Here is a 19,123-nt window from a genome sequence, read left to right on the forward strand (position 1 = left end):
GTCTTCTGCTGCTGTAACCCATCCACCTCAAGGCTGGACGTGTTGTGTGTTCAGAGATGCTCTTCTGCAGACCTCGGTTGTACCGAGTGGTTAATTGAGTTACTGTTGCCTTTCTATCTGCTGGAATCAGTCTGGTCATTTTCCTCTGTCCTCTGGCATCAACAAGGCATATGCGCCCACAGAACTGCCGCTCACTGGATATTTGCTCTTCTTCAGACTATTCTCTGTAAACCCTAGAGATGTTTGTGTTTAGAAATCCCAGTAGATCAGCAGTTTCTAAAATACTCAAAAAAAACCTGTGTGGCACCAACAACTATGCCATGTTCAAAGTCACTTAAATCACCTTTCTTCCCCATTCTGATGCTCAGTTTGACCACGTTTACATGTCTCAATGCATTAAGTTGCTGCCATGTGATTGGCTGATTAGAAATTTGCGTTAACGAGCAGTTAGACAGGTGTACCTAATAAAGTGGCCAGCGAGTGTATACTGTAGCTGTAAATACCCTGCTACTTGTAAATTAAGATAAAATAACAAAACAAAGCATTATAATTCCTTCATGAATCATTAAAAACTTATAAACAAGCTTTATTATACTTATAAATTCATTAAGTGCAATGAGTATTCATTTTGGAAATTAAAACTAAAGAAATAAAAGACAACTAAAATGAAAGTACAAACATTAAACAAAATCTAAAAAGGTATGGAGTAAGTGCTGGGTCATTACTTTAGGGTGAACTATACCTTTAATATATAAACAGAAAATATGAAAAATGTGTACACAATGTGCAGAAACAAAATACTTTTGGAAACAAAAGACTAGCATCAAAAGTTTGGCCTCTTTAGCACCACGCAACATCTTTTTTGTGGAGTCTTTTCTAAAAAGATGTGCTCTTTAATATCAAGCATCTTTCAGCATTTCTAGGTGTTCTTCCTAAGATTTAGCATGCTCTATCTTTCCTTTTCTCTCCAGGTGAATCTCATCATACTGCCTATAACATTGCCTATACATACTCTATATAATATTCAAGTCTGGGCTCTGTGGAGGCTATTTCATGACTTCAGCTGTGTTTCCCTCCAAATATGATTTCATTACATTAGCAGTGTGTTTGGGATCATTATCATGCTGAAAAATAAAACTAATACAAATTAGGTGCTTTCTAGTAGGATATACACGAGGGATTAAAACCTGTCTGTACTCATCAGCCTTCACAATCCCATCAATTGAGGCAATACTGACAATAGCTCCGGCAGATATGTAGATCAAACAAGAAACATCTTTCTCTAACTCTTTCTTTCATATGTCTTAAAAAATTAGACCCCAAACAATCCAACTAGAACCTGCATTTTCTGTATAAAAGAGAATGAGAAGTAACATAATGTCAATATTTTACTTTAGTTAATTTAATTATATGTGCTAAAGACACAGTACTTTATATATTTAAATATGTGAAGATTCAAATCTGAAGTTCTGTTTTTACTGCCAAAGATTTAAAGTTAGTGTCAAATCTAAATTTACTCTGGCTGCGTCCAAAACCGCATACTTCCATACTATATAGTACGCTAAAATCAGTATGTGAGCCGAGTAGTATGTCCGAATTCATAGAATTCGAAAATCAGTATGCGAGAAGTACCCGGATGACTTACTACTTCCGGCGAGATTCTGAAGTGCGCATCCCATGCATGCTTCGCTATCCCATAATGCCCCGTGAGAGAATTCATGATTGGAAGTGAGGCGACGCAACTGACGCAGGTAGGTCACATGACAATGACAAAATGGCGGATATAGTACTCTTCACATTCATACTGTATAGAACGTACTTTTCTAACGGCCGAGTAGTATGTTTACATTCAAATGCAGTACCTACTGAGTAGTAGGTGGTTTCGGACGCAGCCAATGTTTATTTTGCTAGCACACATTGATATTCTTTAGGCAAACAATTAACCCGTACAAGCCAATCCACTGAAAAACTGTTTGTTGTGGTAATTTTCAATTAAAGTTTGCTTCTGCGCTTGCAGTGGCGGTCCTTTTCTGATGATGTCAGTTTGATGCTTTAGCCTCAATATTCTTAACCACGAGGTTATAAATAAATACACCATATATATCATTTAATAAATAAGACAGAACCATATATATTTTCTGTTTGAAATGTAATACAATACTGAAGGTCTAAACAAAATACCAGGTGGTCCAGATTGGCCCATGTGTTGTTGAGGGCTCGTAGAGACTCCATCACGACAGCACAGGCCTCGTCCGTCTTGTTTTGGACGAGAGCACAGGCCTGTTCCTCCACTCTCTCCAGCTCTCTCTCTTTCTCCTTCACCATCACCTCCATCTCCTGCAGTTACACATCACATAAAGACAAATACAGTCTAAATTATTCGTCCTCCTGTGAATTTTTCTTTTTTAAATATTTCCCAAATAATGTTTAACAAAGCAAGGAGTTTTTCACAGTATTTCCTATAATATTTTTGCTTCTAGAAAAAGTCTTATTTGCTTAATTTAAGCTTGAATAAAAGCAGTTTTTAATTTTTTTAAAATCCATTTAAGGTCAATATTATTAGCCCCCTACAGCAATATTTCTTTTCGATAGTCTACAAAACAAACGATAATTATACTATATGATTTGCCTAATTAACCTAGTTAAGCCTTTAAATTTCACCTTAAGCTGATATTAGTATCTTGAAAAATATCTAGTAAATTATAATGTACTGTCATCATGGCAAAGATTTAAAAAAATCACTTAATAGAAATGAGTTATTATAACTATCATGGTTAGATTATGTGTAAAAAAAAATTCTGTTAAACAGAATTGGGGAAAAATATACAGGAGGGTTAATAATTAGGGAGGACTAATAATCAACAGTATTATTCAACAGTAGATCTTATGCTGAATAATATAAGGTCATGTTTGGTCAAATGGTCAAACCTGGCAGTCTTTGAGTGCATTTTGCACAGAAGATAAGTTCTCAATCCTGTGTTTCCTCTTGAGCCTTTCTTCTTGAGCATCCAGCCACGCCTGCAGACCCTGAACCTTACCCTCATATTCCACCCAAGATGTCAACAAGCCTTCCAGATACTGCACCTAAAAGAGCAAAATGACAAACCGATGCTATTTTATAGTGCAACTGAGCTAAACACCAAATGATAACACTAATTATAAATCAGTATGTAACCACAATTTATATGGACGTACATTAACATCTAATATTGCATTTATTTGGTAATATACCATAGTATTATGCTTTTAAGTACCTTGACAGGTCAATACAATGGCTCATAACATAGTAAATATTATTGTTAATGTCATGTTATATTCACTTGAAGAAATTTAAAGTACACATGCATTATGTGGCGCATTGGGTAGCATGTTCGCCTCACAGCAAGAAGGTCACTGGTTCAGGCCTCGGCTAAGTCAGTTGGCACTTCTGTGTGGAGTTTGCATGTTCTCCCTGTGCTTGCGTGGGTTTCCTCCGGGTGCTCCGGTTTCCCCCAAAAGTCCAAAGACATGTGGTTCAGGTGAATTGGGTATGCTAAAATTGACCGTAGTGTATGAGTGTGTGTGTGTGTTTCCCAGTGACGGGTAAGGTTGCAGCTGGAAGGGCATCCGCTGCGTAAAACATATGCCGGTTAAGTGGCGACCCCTGGTTGATAAAGAGACTAAGCTGAAAAGAAAACCAATGAATGAACATGCATTATGCTATGAAAACTTGTGGTACTTTATAGTACAACTGAGCAATTTTACATTAAACTATAACATTAATTATAAATCAGCATGTGATCGTAATTATTATAATAAAATTATGAGAAGATTTTCACAAATATTTTTTAGCACATTAAAATCTTTATTTATTTGGTAATCTACCATAATATAATTCTTTGAAGGGTGACATGGTAGCTCAGTGGTTAGCACTGTCGCCTCACAGTAAGAAGGTCGCTGGTTCAGGCCCCAGCTGGGTCACTTGGCATTTCTATGTGGAGTTTGCATGTTTTCCCCGTGTTGGCGTAGGTTTCCTCCGGGTGCTCCGGCTTCTTCTACAAGTTCAAAGACATGCGCTATAGGCGAATTGAATAAGCTAAATTGGCCATAGTGTATGTGTGTGAATGAGTGTGTATGGGTGTTTCCCAGTCCTGGATTGCAGCTGTAAGGTTATCCGCTGTGTAAAACAAATGCCGGATAAGTGGCGAAAGAGACTAAGCTGAAGGAAAGTGAATGAATGAATTAATGAATCAATGAATATTCTTTGAAATACCTTGAAGTGTCAATATCATGGCTAATATAATGGTAAATGTTTCTGTAAACGTCATGTTTTATTCACTTTCATAGAAATTTACAAGTGCACATGCATTATAAAATTGTTATAACTAGCAGTTTATTAAGGGCATATTTTATAGTAGTGATGCATGGAAATTTTCAGCCATGTCAAATTATCGACCCATTTCGAAACTAAAAAAACTCATTCATTTCAATGGCTTGTGCCTTAAAAATAGTCTCACAAAGCTGCTTTATTCATTCACTCTTTTTCATACGGCTTAGTCCCTTATTTATCAGGGGGCACCACTGTGGAATGAACTGTCAAATCTGCTTTATATTATTGAATAAAATAACAATAATTATTACAAAGAATTTGTGGATCACTTTTGTTTTTTGGCCAAGTGCATCTAGAATTTTTGGTTTGGGACCTGTGCATCCCTATTTTACAGTGTATAATCATAAACCACAAAAATGCTATAAGTATTTAACTAGTATTTAAAATATCAGTGTACGTATAAATACTAATACCACTCGTAATACAGTTTAGTACAAACAATAAACACAGTACTAAGCCAGCTGTATACGGTATAGTTTATAATAGTTTACATAGTTATAGTTTACTACAGTTACATTTTAAGAATATTTACTTTTTAATCCACTGATATAAGCACACCTACTAATAAAGTATAACAATAGACTTCAAGTATTCTTGTAGCTCTTTATTCCACAGTTCTGTTTCATATGTGGATACGATTTGCTTATCATAGTCATTCAATGAACTAGGTAAAAAATAGGAGCTAAGCCCAAAGCCAGTATTTTACATTACTATAAGTACACAAATACTACGAAATACAGTGCAACTAGTATTTTAATAATAAAAAACTTATGATGAAGAAGACTTCTATTAGTAATAATTTGGTAGCACAGCTCATACTGAAGTTATCTACAAATCCTCTCTTTGAAGAGTCACAGTAATGTGAAGTCTTACCCTCTCTGTGATGCGTGTCTGCAGGATCTGCCAGTGGCAGTTCATGGCGCCCAGTTTTTCAGCAAAATCAGTTTTATCACTGCGCTTGCTCTCGACGTCCGCACCGCTGATCTGGAGCACTGACTGGTTAACAAAGTCCACAGTGAGCTGTTTGCAGTTCACATCCACCCTGAAGCCCTACAGGAGGAAAACCACAGAAAGAAACCAGGAGTAAATATGAGCAATGAAGGCTAGGGGGAAATGTCTTTGTTGTTCAAACTTCAAAAAATGAGCAAAAAAGCTGAATTGTTTGCTACAAGCTTGTGATTAATATGTCTATGATTCCTTCGGAAAGCGCCTCTTCTGTTTTAGAGTTTTTTTGAGATTCCAAAAGTTGCTGGAACGCTGTCCTGGGAGAGAGCCCTGAGCTCGAGAGATCCTTGAAATTATTAGCCCCCCTTTGAAATTAGTATTCAAACATTTGCCAAATGATGTCTGCAAGGCAATATTTCATTTTTCTTCTTCTACTTTTTTTTAAAATGGAAAAACTTTTTTTTTTTTAAACTGCTGAGGTCAATATTGTTATCCTCCTAAAGAAACTGTTATTTTTTATTGGCTACAGAACAAACCACCGCTGTCCAATGACTTGCCTAATTGAGCATTCAAATTGCATTTTAAGCTCAGAACTAGTACCTTGCAAAAAAAAAAAAAAAAAAAAAAAAAAAAAAAATATATATATATATATATATATATATATATATATATATATATATATATATATTTATATATATATATATATATATATATATATATATATATATATATATATAGATAGATAGATATATATATGTATATATATATATATATATATATATATATATATGTATATATATATATATATATATATATATATATATATATATATATATATATATATATATATATTAAAATTATATGTAGTGTAATCATGTCGAAGACAAAAGTATTTACTTATTTAAAAGCTAGTCATTAAAACTACTATGTTCATAAATATATTGAAAAATCATCTGTTGTATGTAATGTATTAAAAATATTTGAAAAATAATTAAAATTTTGCTGGAAGGCAATTAATTTTATCTCAATTTTATGTTATATTGCTTATACAAATCCAAAGGAGTGCCAATATTGTGGCACACATACCTTATATTAAACAAAGATGCTTATTTTTTGGACAAAAAAAAAAACTATTTTATTTTTGTAATTGTTTTTTATTTAGTGCAATTGGTTAATAATGTTAGCAAAAGATCAAAAGCTTATACAATGACAACATTTTAACACCTTTCTTTGCTTATATTTACTAAAGGTGCCAATATCCAATCCTCATAATAATATCTTTTGGGCATGGTGCAGTAGGTAGTGCTGTCGCCTCACAGCTAGAAGGTCGCTGGGTCGCTGGTTCGAGGCACAGCTCAGTTGGCGCTTCTGTGTGGAGTTTGCATGTTCTCCCTGCCTTCGCGTGGGTTTCCTCTGGGTGCTCCGGTTTCCCCCACAGTCCAGACATGCAGTACAGGTGAATTGAGTAGGCTAAATTGTCCGTAGTGTATGAGTGTGTGTGTGAATGTGTGTGTGGATGTTTCCCAGAGATGGGTTGTGGCTGGAAAGGCATCCGCTGCGTAAAAACTTGCTGGATAAGTTGGCGGTTCATTCCGCTGTGGCGACCCCGGATTAATAAAGGAACTAAGCCGACAAGAAAATTAATGAATGAATAATATCTTTTGTGTTAAGAAACTCATAAAGGTTTAAATCCACATGAAGGAGAGTAAATAATGAGTAAATGTTCCATTTTGGGTGAACTATCCCTTTAAAACTCATAGTACTCAGTCTTATTTAATCAGACTTCTGATCCACTTAGGCAAGACTGACCATCTGTAGAGCAGAAAACAGCATCACCTTATATCGCTGCAGGTACTCTTGAATGACCTTTGACCCGACAGCCCCTTTCAGATTCTCCTCATCCTCTTCTATCACTCTCTCCATCAGCGAAATCCAGTTGACCAGCTCTGTTATAGCATGACGGGATGCCAGCTTATCCATCTGAGACTAAAAACAACACATCTCCTTAAAGACAATAGCTTGAGAAAGACCAGACAGGAACTAAGAACCTCAGAAATGAAACTAATCCTCTTTGCTGGAGAAGATAAGCCTGTTTGTATCTGTACCTGGTGGAGTTTCTCTTGAACTATGGGAATGCGGGAAAGCAGTTCAGACCACTGAGAGTCCAGACAGGCCAGTTCAGCCCGCAAAGACGCCGTGTCCATCTTTTTCAGCCTGAGAAGCTGGTTTCCCTCATTCAGCACTGAGGCCTTGAGATTGGAGCGAGCCTCCACCTCTTTGCTGAACTCCTGGAGAGAAAAAAAGAAGATGAATTAAAAAAATAAAATGAAAAAAAGTAATCTTAAAAGGTACTAAAAGTACATGGTACTAAAAAGTTATTAAAAAAAAAAAAAAAAAAAAAAAAAAATATATATATATATATATATATATATATATATATATATATATATATATATATATATATATATATATATAATTAGAATTAAATAAAATTACAAGCATTTTGGGAAAAATATAAAAAGCTTTAAAATAAAAAGTTCTAAATTAAAAAGCTATAAAATTTAGTAAAAATCAAAAATAAAATAAAACACTAAAACAAAAATAAAAATAACTCAAATAAAATAAAAAGTATTAAAACTAAATTAAATTAAATAAATGTAAAAATAAATGTAAAAAATATTTGTAAAAAAAACGTAAAAATAAAATAAAATAAAAATAATATTCGAAAAAAATAAAGTTAAAAATTAAAAAATATGTAAAAAATAAAATAAAATAAAATGAGAAGCAGTTTGTATATAATAAAAAAATTATAAAACCTGTAAAATAAAATAGAAAGCTCTAAAATAAAAAGTTCTAAAATAAAAGGCTCTAAAATTAAATTTAAAATAAAACTAAAAGTAATAAAATAAAATAAAATAAAGTGACAGGCAGTTTGGAAAATAAAATAAATGAAAAACTTTAAAATGAAAAAAATATATAATATTTTATTATATATTTAAAATATATAATAAAATAAAGGGGCAGCGCGGTTGTGCGGTGGGTAGCACTGGCAACTCACAGCAAGAAGGTTGTTGGTTCGAGCCTCGGCTGGGTCAGTTGGCATTTCTGTGTGGAGTTTGCATGTTCTTCCCGTGTTTGCATGGGTTTCCTCCGGGTGCTCCGGGTTTCCCCCACAAGTTAAAAGACATGCGCTATAGGTGAATTGGGTAAGCTGAATTGTCCATAGTGTATGTGTGTGAATGAGTGTATGGGTGTTTCCCAGTAATGGGTTGCAGCTGAAAGGGGATCTACTGCGTAAAATATATGCTGGATAAATTGGCGTTTCATTCCGCTGTTGCGACCACAGGTTAATAAAGGGACTAAGCTGAAAAGAAAATTAATAAATGAATAAATACTAAAATAAAAATTTCTAAAACAAAATTAAATTCTATAAAATAAAAGCTCTAAAATTACATAAAATAAAAAGCTTTAAAATAAATTGAAAAATAAAATAATATAACGTCACAAGCAGTTTGGAATAGAATAAATACAAAGCTCTCAATTAAAAAAAGAGAATACAAAATAAAATAAAATAAAATAAAATAAAATAAAATAAAATTTTGTTCATTCATTCATTCATTTTGTTTTCGGATTAGTCCCTTTATTAATCCGGGGTCGCCACATCGGAATGAACCGCCATCTTATCCAGCACATGTTTTATGCAGCGGATAACCTTCTCATCACTAGGAAACACCCATACACTCTCATTTACACACATACACTACGGACAATTTTTTAGCCAATTCAATTAACCTATAGCGCATGCTCTTGGACTTGTAGGGGAAACCGGAGCACCCAGAGAAAACCCACGCAAACACAGGGAAAACATGCAAACTCCACACAGAAATGCCAACTGACCCAGCTGAGTCTCGAACCAGCAACCTTTTTGCTGTGAGGCGATCATGTTACCCACTGCACCACCGTGACGCATAATAAAATGTTGTATAATATAATAAATAAAACACCTTAAAATAATACAATGAATATACTAATATAAAGCTCTAAAAAGCTATTAGCTTTTTCCTTTTAAACATTAAAACAGCCAGACTAACCAGAAAAGCCGACAGCTGGCCTTTAACAGTCTCCAGCTCCTGAGGTCCTGCAACAAACTGTGTGTTCCAGAACTCCAAACGCTCCAAAGCCTCCAGTAACCAGCGGCTCAGTTCACCAGACTCACTCTTATACCTGTCACCAAACAACAAGCACATAATATATATTCACAAAACAGACTAAATAGACTAAAATCAAATGAAAGCAGAAAGCAGCAGCTGACCTGGTTAAATGCTTCAACATGGACTGGAGGTTCTGCAGCTCCTTGTTGACTTTAGTCGTGTTGTTGAGCCAGTGTTCTCCTAAAACCGTCAGCTGGTTCTCCAGACTCGAGCAGCTCACATACGACAGAAGATGTTTTCCCTCCTCCAGAACCTGATGGAGCTTGTGTTGGTGCTCCGTTAGACTGGATCTTAGAGCCTTTAGAGGAGACTGGCGTTAGCATATCTATTCTAAAACATCTAAATCTAACAATCAGCGGAGGCAATAAGTATTGAACGTGATGATTTTTATTTCTAAAGGAGCAGACTACAATACATTTTTGGTAAAAACAAAACAATCCAGACATATAAAGGTTTTTTTTCAGAAACTATTATGTATAATAACAATGAATTGACATAAGGAGAAAGTACTGAACTAATGAAATGTATTTAATACTCTTTATAACAGATTTTTTTGGTAACAATAGCTTCAAGATCCCTGTTGTATGGAGAACAGAGTCACACACATTACCAGAGTCACACACATTACCCCATAATTCAACGTAGTCTTCCAATCTTGATGGTTCTATGTGTCTCGTCTATCAACTCTGATCTTTAATTTTTATTCTCTATTGGGTTTAAGTCAGGTAATTGGCTGGGCCATTCTAGCAAGAAAGCATCTGAGAGTTTCCTTGGCTGTGTTTTGGATTATTGTCTAGCTGAAATGTCCACCTTCATCATCCTGCTCATGTAAATTGGACTGAAGCAGCTGATGTTCATTTACACTGCGGAAGGGCAGAGGGTTGCTGAAGAACTACAGAGAGATTTCAGCTGCTGTCTGGACTTTCACTGCTTTTTTACACCTCCCTTTCTTCATGTGTTCATTACTTTTCCCCTGTGTTATTAATTTCATCGCACATAACAATTTAAATTAATTAGATTTGTTTTCTTAGACTGTATTAATTTCTTTGGTTGTTACCGACATCATGTGAAAATTGAAAGACAACAGGACCTCTGGATTATTAAAAAAAAAATTTGTTTAATACTTTTTTACCTGCTCTAAATACAGTACATGAAGGTTTATGATGTACCTGATATAGCTGTATTCTTTCATTAAGTCTCTCCTCTGTCTCTTCCACCAGTCCGACGCTCGGCAGACTCCCCTCCACAACCTCTAGCAGTCGGTACAGTGTCTGATAGTCCAAAACTAGACGACTCCATGTCTGATAAAGCAACAAAAACATTTAAATAAATATGCATGTATGCAATATTAATGCAATATTAATGCTAATATTTAAAAAATCTATCAAAAGAACATTATTTGTGTCAACATTATAAATCAATCGTTATCAATGTATTGCATCCTTCCTGAAAATAAGGATTTATTTCTCCTTGGAAAAACTACAAATTCAGTAAACTGTAATATGAAGACACATTAAACAAAAATAAAACAAAACAACAACAAAAAAAATAACAAAACTAATAACACAAAGCAAATAGCAAATCAATAAACCACAAAAAATCCAAAACAAATTAACAATAAAATTAAGTAAAACACAAACAAAAACAAATCAAATAAATGCAAAATAAAACACAAAGCGAAACAAAAAACACAAAACAAACTAAGAACACACACACACACACACACACACTTAAGGCTTGTACACACCGGGGCGCTTTTTGTTTGCATTTATCGTCAGCGTTTTTTTAAGACGTTTTTCCGGATTTAAACCAGAGCAATTTTTACTGGCGTCAAGCAGAAGAGTATGCAAAATCACTCCTTGACGTTAGATGGGGCTACACAACTTTAAGCTTCTGCCACTCGCTTGTAACACAGAAAAAGGCAGAAAGTTGATACGCTTGTTATAGATGGTTCAAGGAGCAGCTCCAGCTCTAGAGATGAAGAAATGATTATTGTTCACCAGTGCAATAAGCAGCTCCACGCTCATATCACCTCTGGGCATCTTCTTCAATGTGCGCTCGCATTGACAGTTTTGTGCTTAAGCGCCTTAAAAGCGTTAAACGTCACCGGAAAAAGCAAGCAAAAAGTGTCCTGGTGTGCATGGGCCTTTACACACAAAACAACGCCCCCACAAAAAAGAAAGCAAAGCAAAACAAAAACAAACAAAAAAGACAAACAACAATATATAAAATCAAAGTATTAATTTATCAAAGTATATAATATAATATCAAAGTATAAATTTCTCCTTAGAAAAAAGAATTCCAGAAAACTATAAGCTGAAGAAACTAAATGAAATGATTCATCACATGAAAAAAAGCAAAACAAATCAATAAACAAAAATCCAAAACAAAGCTAAAAAACAAAACAAAAAAAGCACAAAACAAAACACAAAGCATAATAAACAAATTGTAAAAAAAACCCCCACTAAATTAAACTGAACAAAAAACACAAAATAACAACAAAAAGCAAAGCAAATCATCTTACCTCAGAGACGCACTCCAGCTCAACTCCTTTTTTATGCGCTTGTTTCAGCACATCCTGAGCACGAGCCAGCGTCTCTTCAAGAGTCTGACGCTCACGCGGCAAAACAAAGGCACTACTTTTCTTGTAAAACGTCTCGGTAAGGACCATGTGCCACTCTAAGCCTTGGAAAAACTCCTAAAAATGAAACATTTGAGCAATTCCAGCATTATAAATATGACATTTGGAGTAAAGATTCCAAAAATGAATTCACAGAGAAAATATATGTTAACATTATACTGAAACATCTGTTCATATTTTACAAAACAACTCACCACAGAGTTACGGGGATCAGAAAAATATCAGTCTGTAAACGTTTTTTAGATTTTAAATGAGGAAAATAAACATGTGTTATGGATGTGACCCAAAAAGTTATGTTAGTTATGCAGTATACAAAATACTTTGTAGAAATTCTGTCAATTAAACTGCACAACCCAAAAAGAAACAATGATTATTCGATTATGGATGTGACGTCTCTCTGTTATGAATGTGACAGATGTGAAATTGCCACTTGTGTAACTTTGGTAAATTAAAAATAATAGTTTGAAAACATTGACAGAGACATTTTTGAGTATTTCTACAGTACTGTAAAACACAAGCCTACACAAAAAAGCGTTTCGCTATTTTGGTAAAAACATAATTTTTTTCATGGCAAGGTTGACATTTGTATGGAATTGCTCATTTGTGATCAAGTCAGACTGAACATTTATTTTCGAATCCTTACAATATTTAACACACAAAATCTTCATAATTTATTTAGGAGTTTGCCGTACCTTGTGTTTGTCTAGAAGGTTGTGCACGTCCTCTACTGAGGCGGCGATCATCTTCTGGTCAGCTGTCATCTTATCCTGAGCTGTGTCCACCAGATCAATCAGATCTTGCAGAACTCGTTCATACTGATTCTTCAGAGCCATATTCTGGTTAAGTCCACTCCGCCTCGAGCCCACCGTCATCACTAGCTCCTCATAAGCATCCTGTCCAACAGACAAAACATACAGTTATAAGCTGATTTCTTTTATCTTAGCCATGATGACAGTACATAATATTTGACTAGATATTTATAAGACACTAGTATTCAGCTTAAAGTGACATTTAAAGGCTTAACTAGGTTAATTAGGCAAGTTGGGGGTAATTAGGCAAATCATTGTATCATAATGGTTTGTTCTGTAGACAATCTGAAAAAATATTGCTTAAGAGGATTAATAATTTTCATTTTAAAATCATTTTAAAAAAAAATAAATAACTGCTTTTATTCTATCTGAAATAAAACAAATAATACTTTCTCCAGAAAAAAAATTATTATGGGAAATACTGTGAAAAATTCCTTGCTCTGTTAAATATAATTTGGCAAATATTTCATAAAAGACAAAACAATTCCCAGGAAGGCTAATAATTGTGGCTTCAACTGTATTTAAATGCAATAATTGTGTATAATTATGCGTATCTAAGAGTAAAGTGTTGATGCGAGTGATTGGTTGTGCACCTGGAGTTTCAGCAGCTCATTGGTGGAGAACTGGTCTGGCTGTAGCTCCGCCCCTCTGGCTTTCAGCTCTGTTATTCTGTGCTCAAAGTCTTTCAGTGTCTCCTCTGCCTCTGCAATGGTCTGTCAAAAGAAGAGTGTAATAATTGTTAATTTAATATGTTCAAATTATTAATAAAAAAATTCAGTCCTCCGATCAAATAAATGCTGAGATAAAATAAAAACTAAACACTTATGAAAAGCACATTGTGCAAAAAAAAAAAAAAAATTACATTACAAATAAAAATAAAAATTACAACTGTTAAAGCAAGTTTAAGTTGAAGAATAAAATGTACAAAGAAAAAGAAATTAATTAACAAATGAATAAGTTAAAAGTAAAATAAATTAAACAGAGCAAAAGCAGTTTCTGTTAAGAAAAATAAAAGATAATATAAAATATTTAAATACAATAATTAACTTGAAAATTAGATTAAAGGAAATAAGTAGTAAAATGAGAACACTTGAAAATTGATTGATGAGTATGTGCACTTTCTTGCTTTTTTAAAACATTTTTCTTTCTTGTCGTTAAATCCTTGTTGTTAAAGCACGTGAAATACTTTCGCTGTATCCTGAAACGGTACATACTTGTTCTTGTTAATAAAACTAAGTAGTAACATGACTTTAATGACTTTAAATTAAAGATAAAGAGAAGTAAAACTAAAACAAAAACCAACGAGAGAGACAAAACTGCATAAAATTGCCAAAATGAAAATAAAAACTACTCAAAATATGAGCATTGTATATAAATAGACACATATTAAAAATACTGCTACATTACTATAAAGAAATACAATGAATAATCTTTTAATACCAGAAGTCTGTTACATTAATTAACTGTAAATAATTTTCTTTGTACTCTGCTTTTTTTTTTGGAAAAATAATTTAGTATTTAAAATTTATATTAATTCATATTTTATTTAATTATTAATTTGCGTGAGTGGGGGATATTTTAATATTGCTTATCGAAACATTTGCAGTCTTCTGCACAAAAAAAAGTTAAACAAAAACATATTTGAAGAAAACAAAAATTTATTAAATACAGATATTTTATTATTACTTCGTTAAATTTGTGTTGTTATACCCTGAAAAGTTCCCACCAAACATTTGCGAAGAAACAAAAAATTTTATTTTAGTTTAAACTATTTTTTTTTCCTAAAAACACTTTAGTATTGCAGAAATATTTATTTATAGTATTTAAAATGTTGATATTATTTTGTATTTGATTTTATCGTGTTTTATTAGGTGACATGGTGGCTCAGTGGTTAGCACTGTCACCTCACAGCAAGAAGGTCACTGGTTCGAGACCCAGCTCTGGTTTCCCCCACAGTCCACAGATATGCGCTAAAGGTGAATTGGATAAACTAAATTGGCTGAAATGTATAACTGTGAATGCAAGAGTGTGTGGGTGTTTCCCAGTATTGGGTTGCAGCTGGAAGGGCATCTGCTGTGTAAAATATATGCTGGATAAGTTGGCAGTTCATTCCGCTGTGGCGACCCCTGGTGAATAAAGGGACTAAGCCGAAAGAAAACTAATGCATGTATTTTATTATTAATTTGTGTGAGTGGGGAAGGATATATTTGAAGAATATTTTATTAGTACCTATTTTAAAATTTGTCTTTTTTCTGCAAAAGAATTCTATAAAAACTAGTGCTGGGCAAATTAATCACATCTAAAACAGAGTCAAAGTTTTCTTTGACATAACTTAGGTGTGTGCTGTGTATATTTATTATGTATATATAAATACACACACGCATGCATATATTTGAGAAAATGTTTATTTATATTTAGATATAAAACCTATATGTACAGTTGAAATCAGAATTATTATTTTCTCTGTTTTAAATATTTCCTACATTATGTTTAACAGGGCATGGAATTTTTCACAGTATGTCTAATGATATTTTTTCTACTAGAGAAAGTCTTATTTGTTTTACTTTGGCTAGAATAAAAGCAGTTTTTAATTTTTTAAACACCATTTTAAGGTCAAAATTATTAGCCCCTTTAAGCTACTGTATATATTTTTCCGATAGTCTACAAAGCAACCATCGTCATACAATAACTTGCCTAATAACCCTAACCTGCCTAGTTAACCTAATTAACCTAGTTAAGCCTTTAAATGTCAATTTAAGCTGTAAAGTGTCTTCAGGGTTTCTGCAGGTTCCACCGAGTTAAATTTAAGACTTAAAGATCTATTTAAGACCATTATGAATGAAATTTTAGAATTTAGAGATTTTAGGAAAAAAAGGCAAATTATTTTTTTCAAATGGCCCAGATGTAAAAGATTTTTATTTGACCTTTCAATTTTTTTAATTATCATTTAATAATTTTATAATACAATTATGCTTTTATAATAAACATTTTAAATATTTTCGATTCTATTTCTTAGCTAAATATTTTAAATATTGTGTAAAAACAAGCAAGCTCTACTTTTATCCAAACTTTTTTTTCCAACATAAATTTTCTTTATGAAATGTTTTAAAAGTTTTTAAAACTATAATAAACTAAATATATGCACAACAATCTGTCCAGATCGGTGTCCTCAGCAATACATACATGGAGAACTTTCAAACAAGTGATAATGTAAGAAAAATAATTAAAACATTATGATAAACAGAGTTAAAATGACCTCTTTAAATAAAAATTTTAAAGTATTATTGAGATGATTGTTGGTGATTGTATGGGTTTTCGGCAGATTGGTTAGCAATACCTGAACAAAGAAAAATTAAAACCTGTTTAAAAAAATGTAAGACCTACAACACAGTATTTCAGTAAATTTAAGACTTTTTAAGGTCTAAAATATGTATTTTAAGATTTAAGACATTTTAAGCCTTTTTAAGACTCTGAAGAAACCTTGGTCTTGAAAAATATCTAGTAAAATATTATTTACTGTCATCATGGCAAAGATAAAATAAATCAGTTATCAGAGATGAGTTATTAAAACTATTATGTGCAAAAATGTGCTGAAAAAATATTCTCTTCGTTAAACAGAAATTAGGGGAAAAAAACAGGGGTGCTAATAATTCTGATATCAACTGTATGTGATACAAATTATTGATACATTTAAATATCTATGTAACAACGTAGTTTTGTTTCTATGTATGTGTGTATCATACATAATAAATAAATAAATAAATAAATTATATATATATATATATATATATATATATATATATATATATATATATATATATATATATATATATATATATATATATATATAATACACGCATATATATATTATGCCAAAACAAACTTTTATTTTGCATGTAATTGGTCACAATTAATCTTCGCCCAGCACTAATAAAAACATATTTGATGATAAAAAAAAAATCTTACTTCAATCTGTTTAGTTGTTGTGTGGTCAAGAACTCCTGCCATTTTCTGGATAATCTGAAACTTGCTTTCACTGAGAGCTGTAAAGAGACGCTGCAGCTCCGTCTGTGAACACACAGTAAAAAAGCTCATTCTGCTGCACTCAATACAACACTGAATTAAGCTCATCAAGTCTGATCTGCACCTGGAAAGCGCTGAGTTCCCTCATTCTGCTCCGCATGGAGTCACAGCGGCGGTCCAGAGCTGAGTCCAGGGCTCCGAGGCGTCGGGTCAGGCAGTCCAGAGTGTCCTTCATCAGGCTCTGCTCGTCCTCAGACAGACCCACAGATCCTTTGATCAACCCCTGAGTGTGTCCCACCTCCTGCGTCACCTCCGTCACTTCTTTACCCAGAGTCTGTAAGACAACAACGCCAAACAAAACATGACTATTGACATAATGTGCTTTATTTAACAGTGCAGCTGGAGTATAATTATCAATGTTACTACTATAACTAACACTATGTTAAGCTGCTTTGACATAATCTACATTTGTGAAAATCGCTACAGAAATAAAGTTGAATTATAACAGTAGCACTAATGTCAGCTGATTTATGTGCTCACATGAACTGCTTACAGGATTTATTCATCATAATTCACCATACACTAATGCATTATTCAAAGCCATAGTTGTGCTTTTTGCCATTAGGTAATGCACTGTGAGATAATATGAACTGACAACGAACAACTTTATTATCATTAACTAACATTAACAAAGGTATATTTAAAATACCATTATACTGCATAAAATAAAATAAAATACTGTAATAAATCCATTGTTCATTTTTTTGTCAATGTTACAATAGTAAATTAACTACATTAACTAACATGAACTAACTGACCATTATTTAAAAGAATTACCTGTAAAACTAAAACAATAAAAAGTGTTATGATAATAGTAATAATAATAAAAAAATATTAATAATTATTATTATTATTATTATTTATTCACTGTGATAAGTAACTAAAATTACTGAAATAAAAATAAATTATGAACACTATAACAAAATACATATATTTTTGCAAAACCACATAAAATAATTAAAGCTTATCCTAAAATTGATCATTTTTTATAAACTATATAATTTTGTTAAATTAATAATCCTAACAATCATATCAAATAAAAAAATTAAAAATAAATACTTATTTCATACAGATGTATAAACAGTAAAATATAATGTGAGAAATGTTATTAGGTCCACTTTATTAGGTACACATTACTAATGAGGGTTGGATCCCCTTTTGCCTTCAGAACTGCCTTAATCCTTTGGGGCATAGATTTAACAAGATACTGGAAATATTCCTCTGAGATTTTGGTCCATATTGACATGATAGCATCACGCAGTTGCTGCAGATTTGTCGGCTGCACATCCATGATGTGAATCTCCCTGTCAGGGTTCTGCCACTCTGGTCTTGTAAATTCTTGTTTTGGTGGCAGAGCTCGGACACTACCCATGTCTGGTCCTGTTTCTGTCTCTGTGTGCGCGTGCGCCGTCGTGGGTGTACGCAGAGTGTGCGCGCTCCTGCTTGACGCGGCCGCGCGCGCGCTCTGCGTCCTTCAGATGCGTGCGCTCTTGTACTCGTGTTTGTGTTTTCGTCTGTTAGCAGCATGGTGTTTCATTCCCAGCGTCTCAGTCTTGTTGGTTTCGGTTTTGGTCGGCGCTGGGATGAAGCATGCACGCTGCGTGTTTGAGCGCACGGTGAGTGTTTTCATTCATCGTGTGCTTGTGTCTTGCGTCTTTTGTCAAAGCACGTGGCTCGGTGTTTACATTGTGGTCACGTGCTTTTGTCGTGTGCTTTAGTGTTGTGTTATGTGAGCGCATGGCTTGTATTGTCTCTCTGTGTCATGCGCTCTCCCGTCTATTGTCTAGTCCCACCCTCCTTGTTTACTCATTATTAGTTTGTCATGTTCACCTGTGTGTCAATTTACTTTTTGCTTTATAATCCCCCTCATGTTTTCAGTCCTTTGCCAGTTCGTTGTCGATACTCCCTCTGTGTTCCTGTTCCAGTCGTGTCTTGCCAGCCCAGCCAAGTTTGTCTTCTAGTTATGTTTTTTTCCCCCTTGGGGTAGTTTGTTTTGCCTTTTTGTTTTTACTTTATTATTAATAAAACCCTTATTTGTTGCAATTGAGTCCTCGCTCCTTTTCCC

The 19,123-nt window shown here is 33.5% G+C and overlaps 1 protein-coding gene and 1 long non-coding RNA gene across 2 annotated transcripts in view; one reads left to right on the forward strand and one right to left on the reverse strand.

Annotated features, from left to right (window-relative positions):
- syne1b (spectrin repeat containing, nuclear envelope 1b) overlaps positions 1–19,123 on the reverse strand; it is a 329,470-nt gene that overhangs the window by 74,656 nt on the left and 235,691 nt on the right. Inside the window, exons 106-118 of the mRNA XM_017351755.4 lie at positions 17,123–17,332; positions 16,942–17,043; positions 13,569–13,688; positions 12,859–13,059; positions 12,050–12,223; positions 10,695–10,826; positions 9,627–9,823; positions 9,406–9,538; positions 7,420–7,602; positions 7,151–7,300; positions 5,243–5,419; positions 2,929–3,084; positions 2,182–2,337 (exon numbers count right to left, since the gene is read on the reverse strand). Of these exons, the coding sequence (XP_017207244.3) occupies positions 2,182–2,337; positions 2,929–3,084; positions 5,243–5,419; positions 7,151–7,300; positions 7,420–7,602; positions 9,406–9,538; positions 9,627–9,823; positions 10,695–10,826; positions 12,050–12,223; positions 12,859–13,059; positions 13,569–13,688; positions 16,942–17,043; positions 17,123–17,332 (2,091 nt within the window). The remainder of the gene's footprint in view (positions 1–2,181; positions 2,338–2,928; positions 3,085–5,242; positions 5,420–7,150; positions 7,301–7,419; positions 7,603–9,405; positions 9,539–9,626; positions 9,824–10,694; positions 10,827–12,049; positions 12,224–12,858; positions 13,060–13,568; positions 13,689–16,941; positions 17,044–17,122; positions 17,333–19,123) is intronic.
- Positions 1,907–19,107, forward strand: LOC141378517 (uncharacterized). Its single transcript, XR_012393233.1, has 2 exons — positions 1,907–3,235; positions 18,370–19,107. It is a non-coding gene; the product is annotated as an uncharacterized lncRNA (long non-coding RNA).

Source organism: Danio rerio, chromosome 17, assembly GCF_049306965.1.
Source record: "Danio rerio strain Tuebingen ecotype United States chromosome 17, GRCz12tu, whole genome shotgun sequence".
In the NCBI taxonomy this organism is placed as follows: domain Eukaryota; kingdom Metazoa; phylum Chordata; class Actinopteri; order Cypriniformes; family Danionidae; genus Danio; species Danio rerio.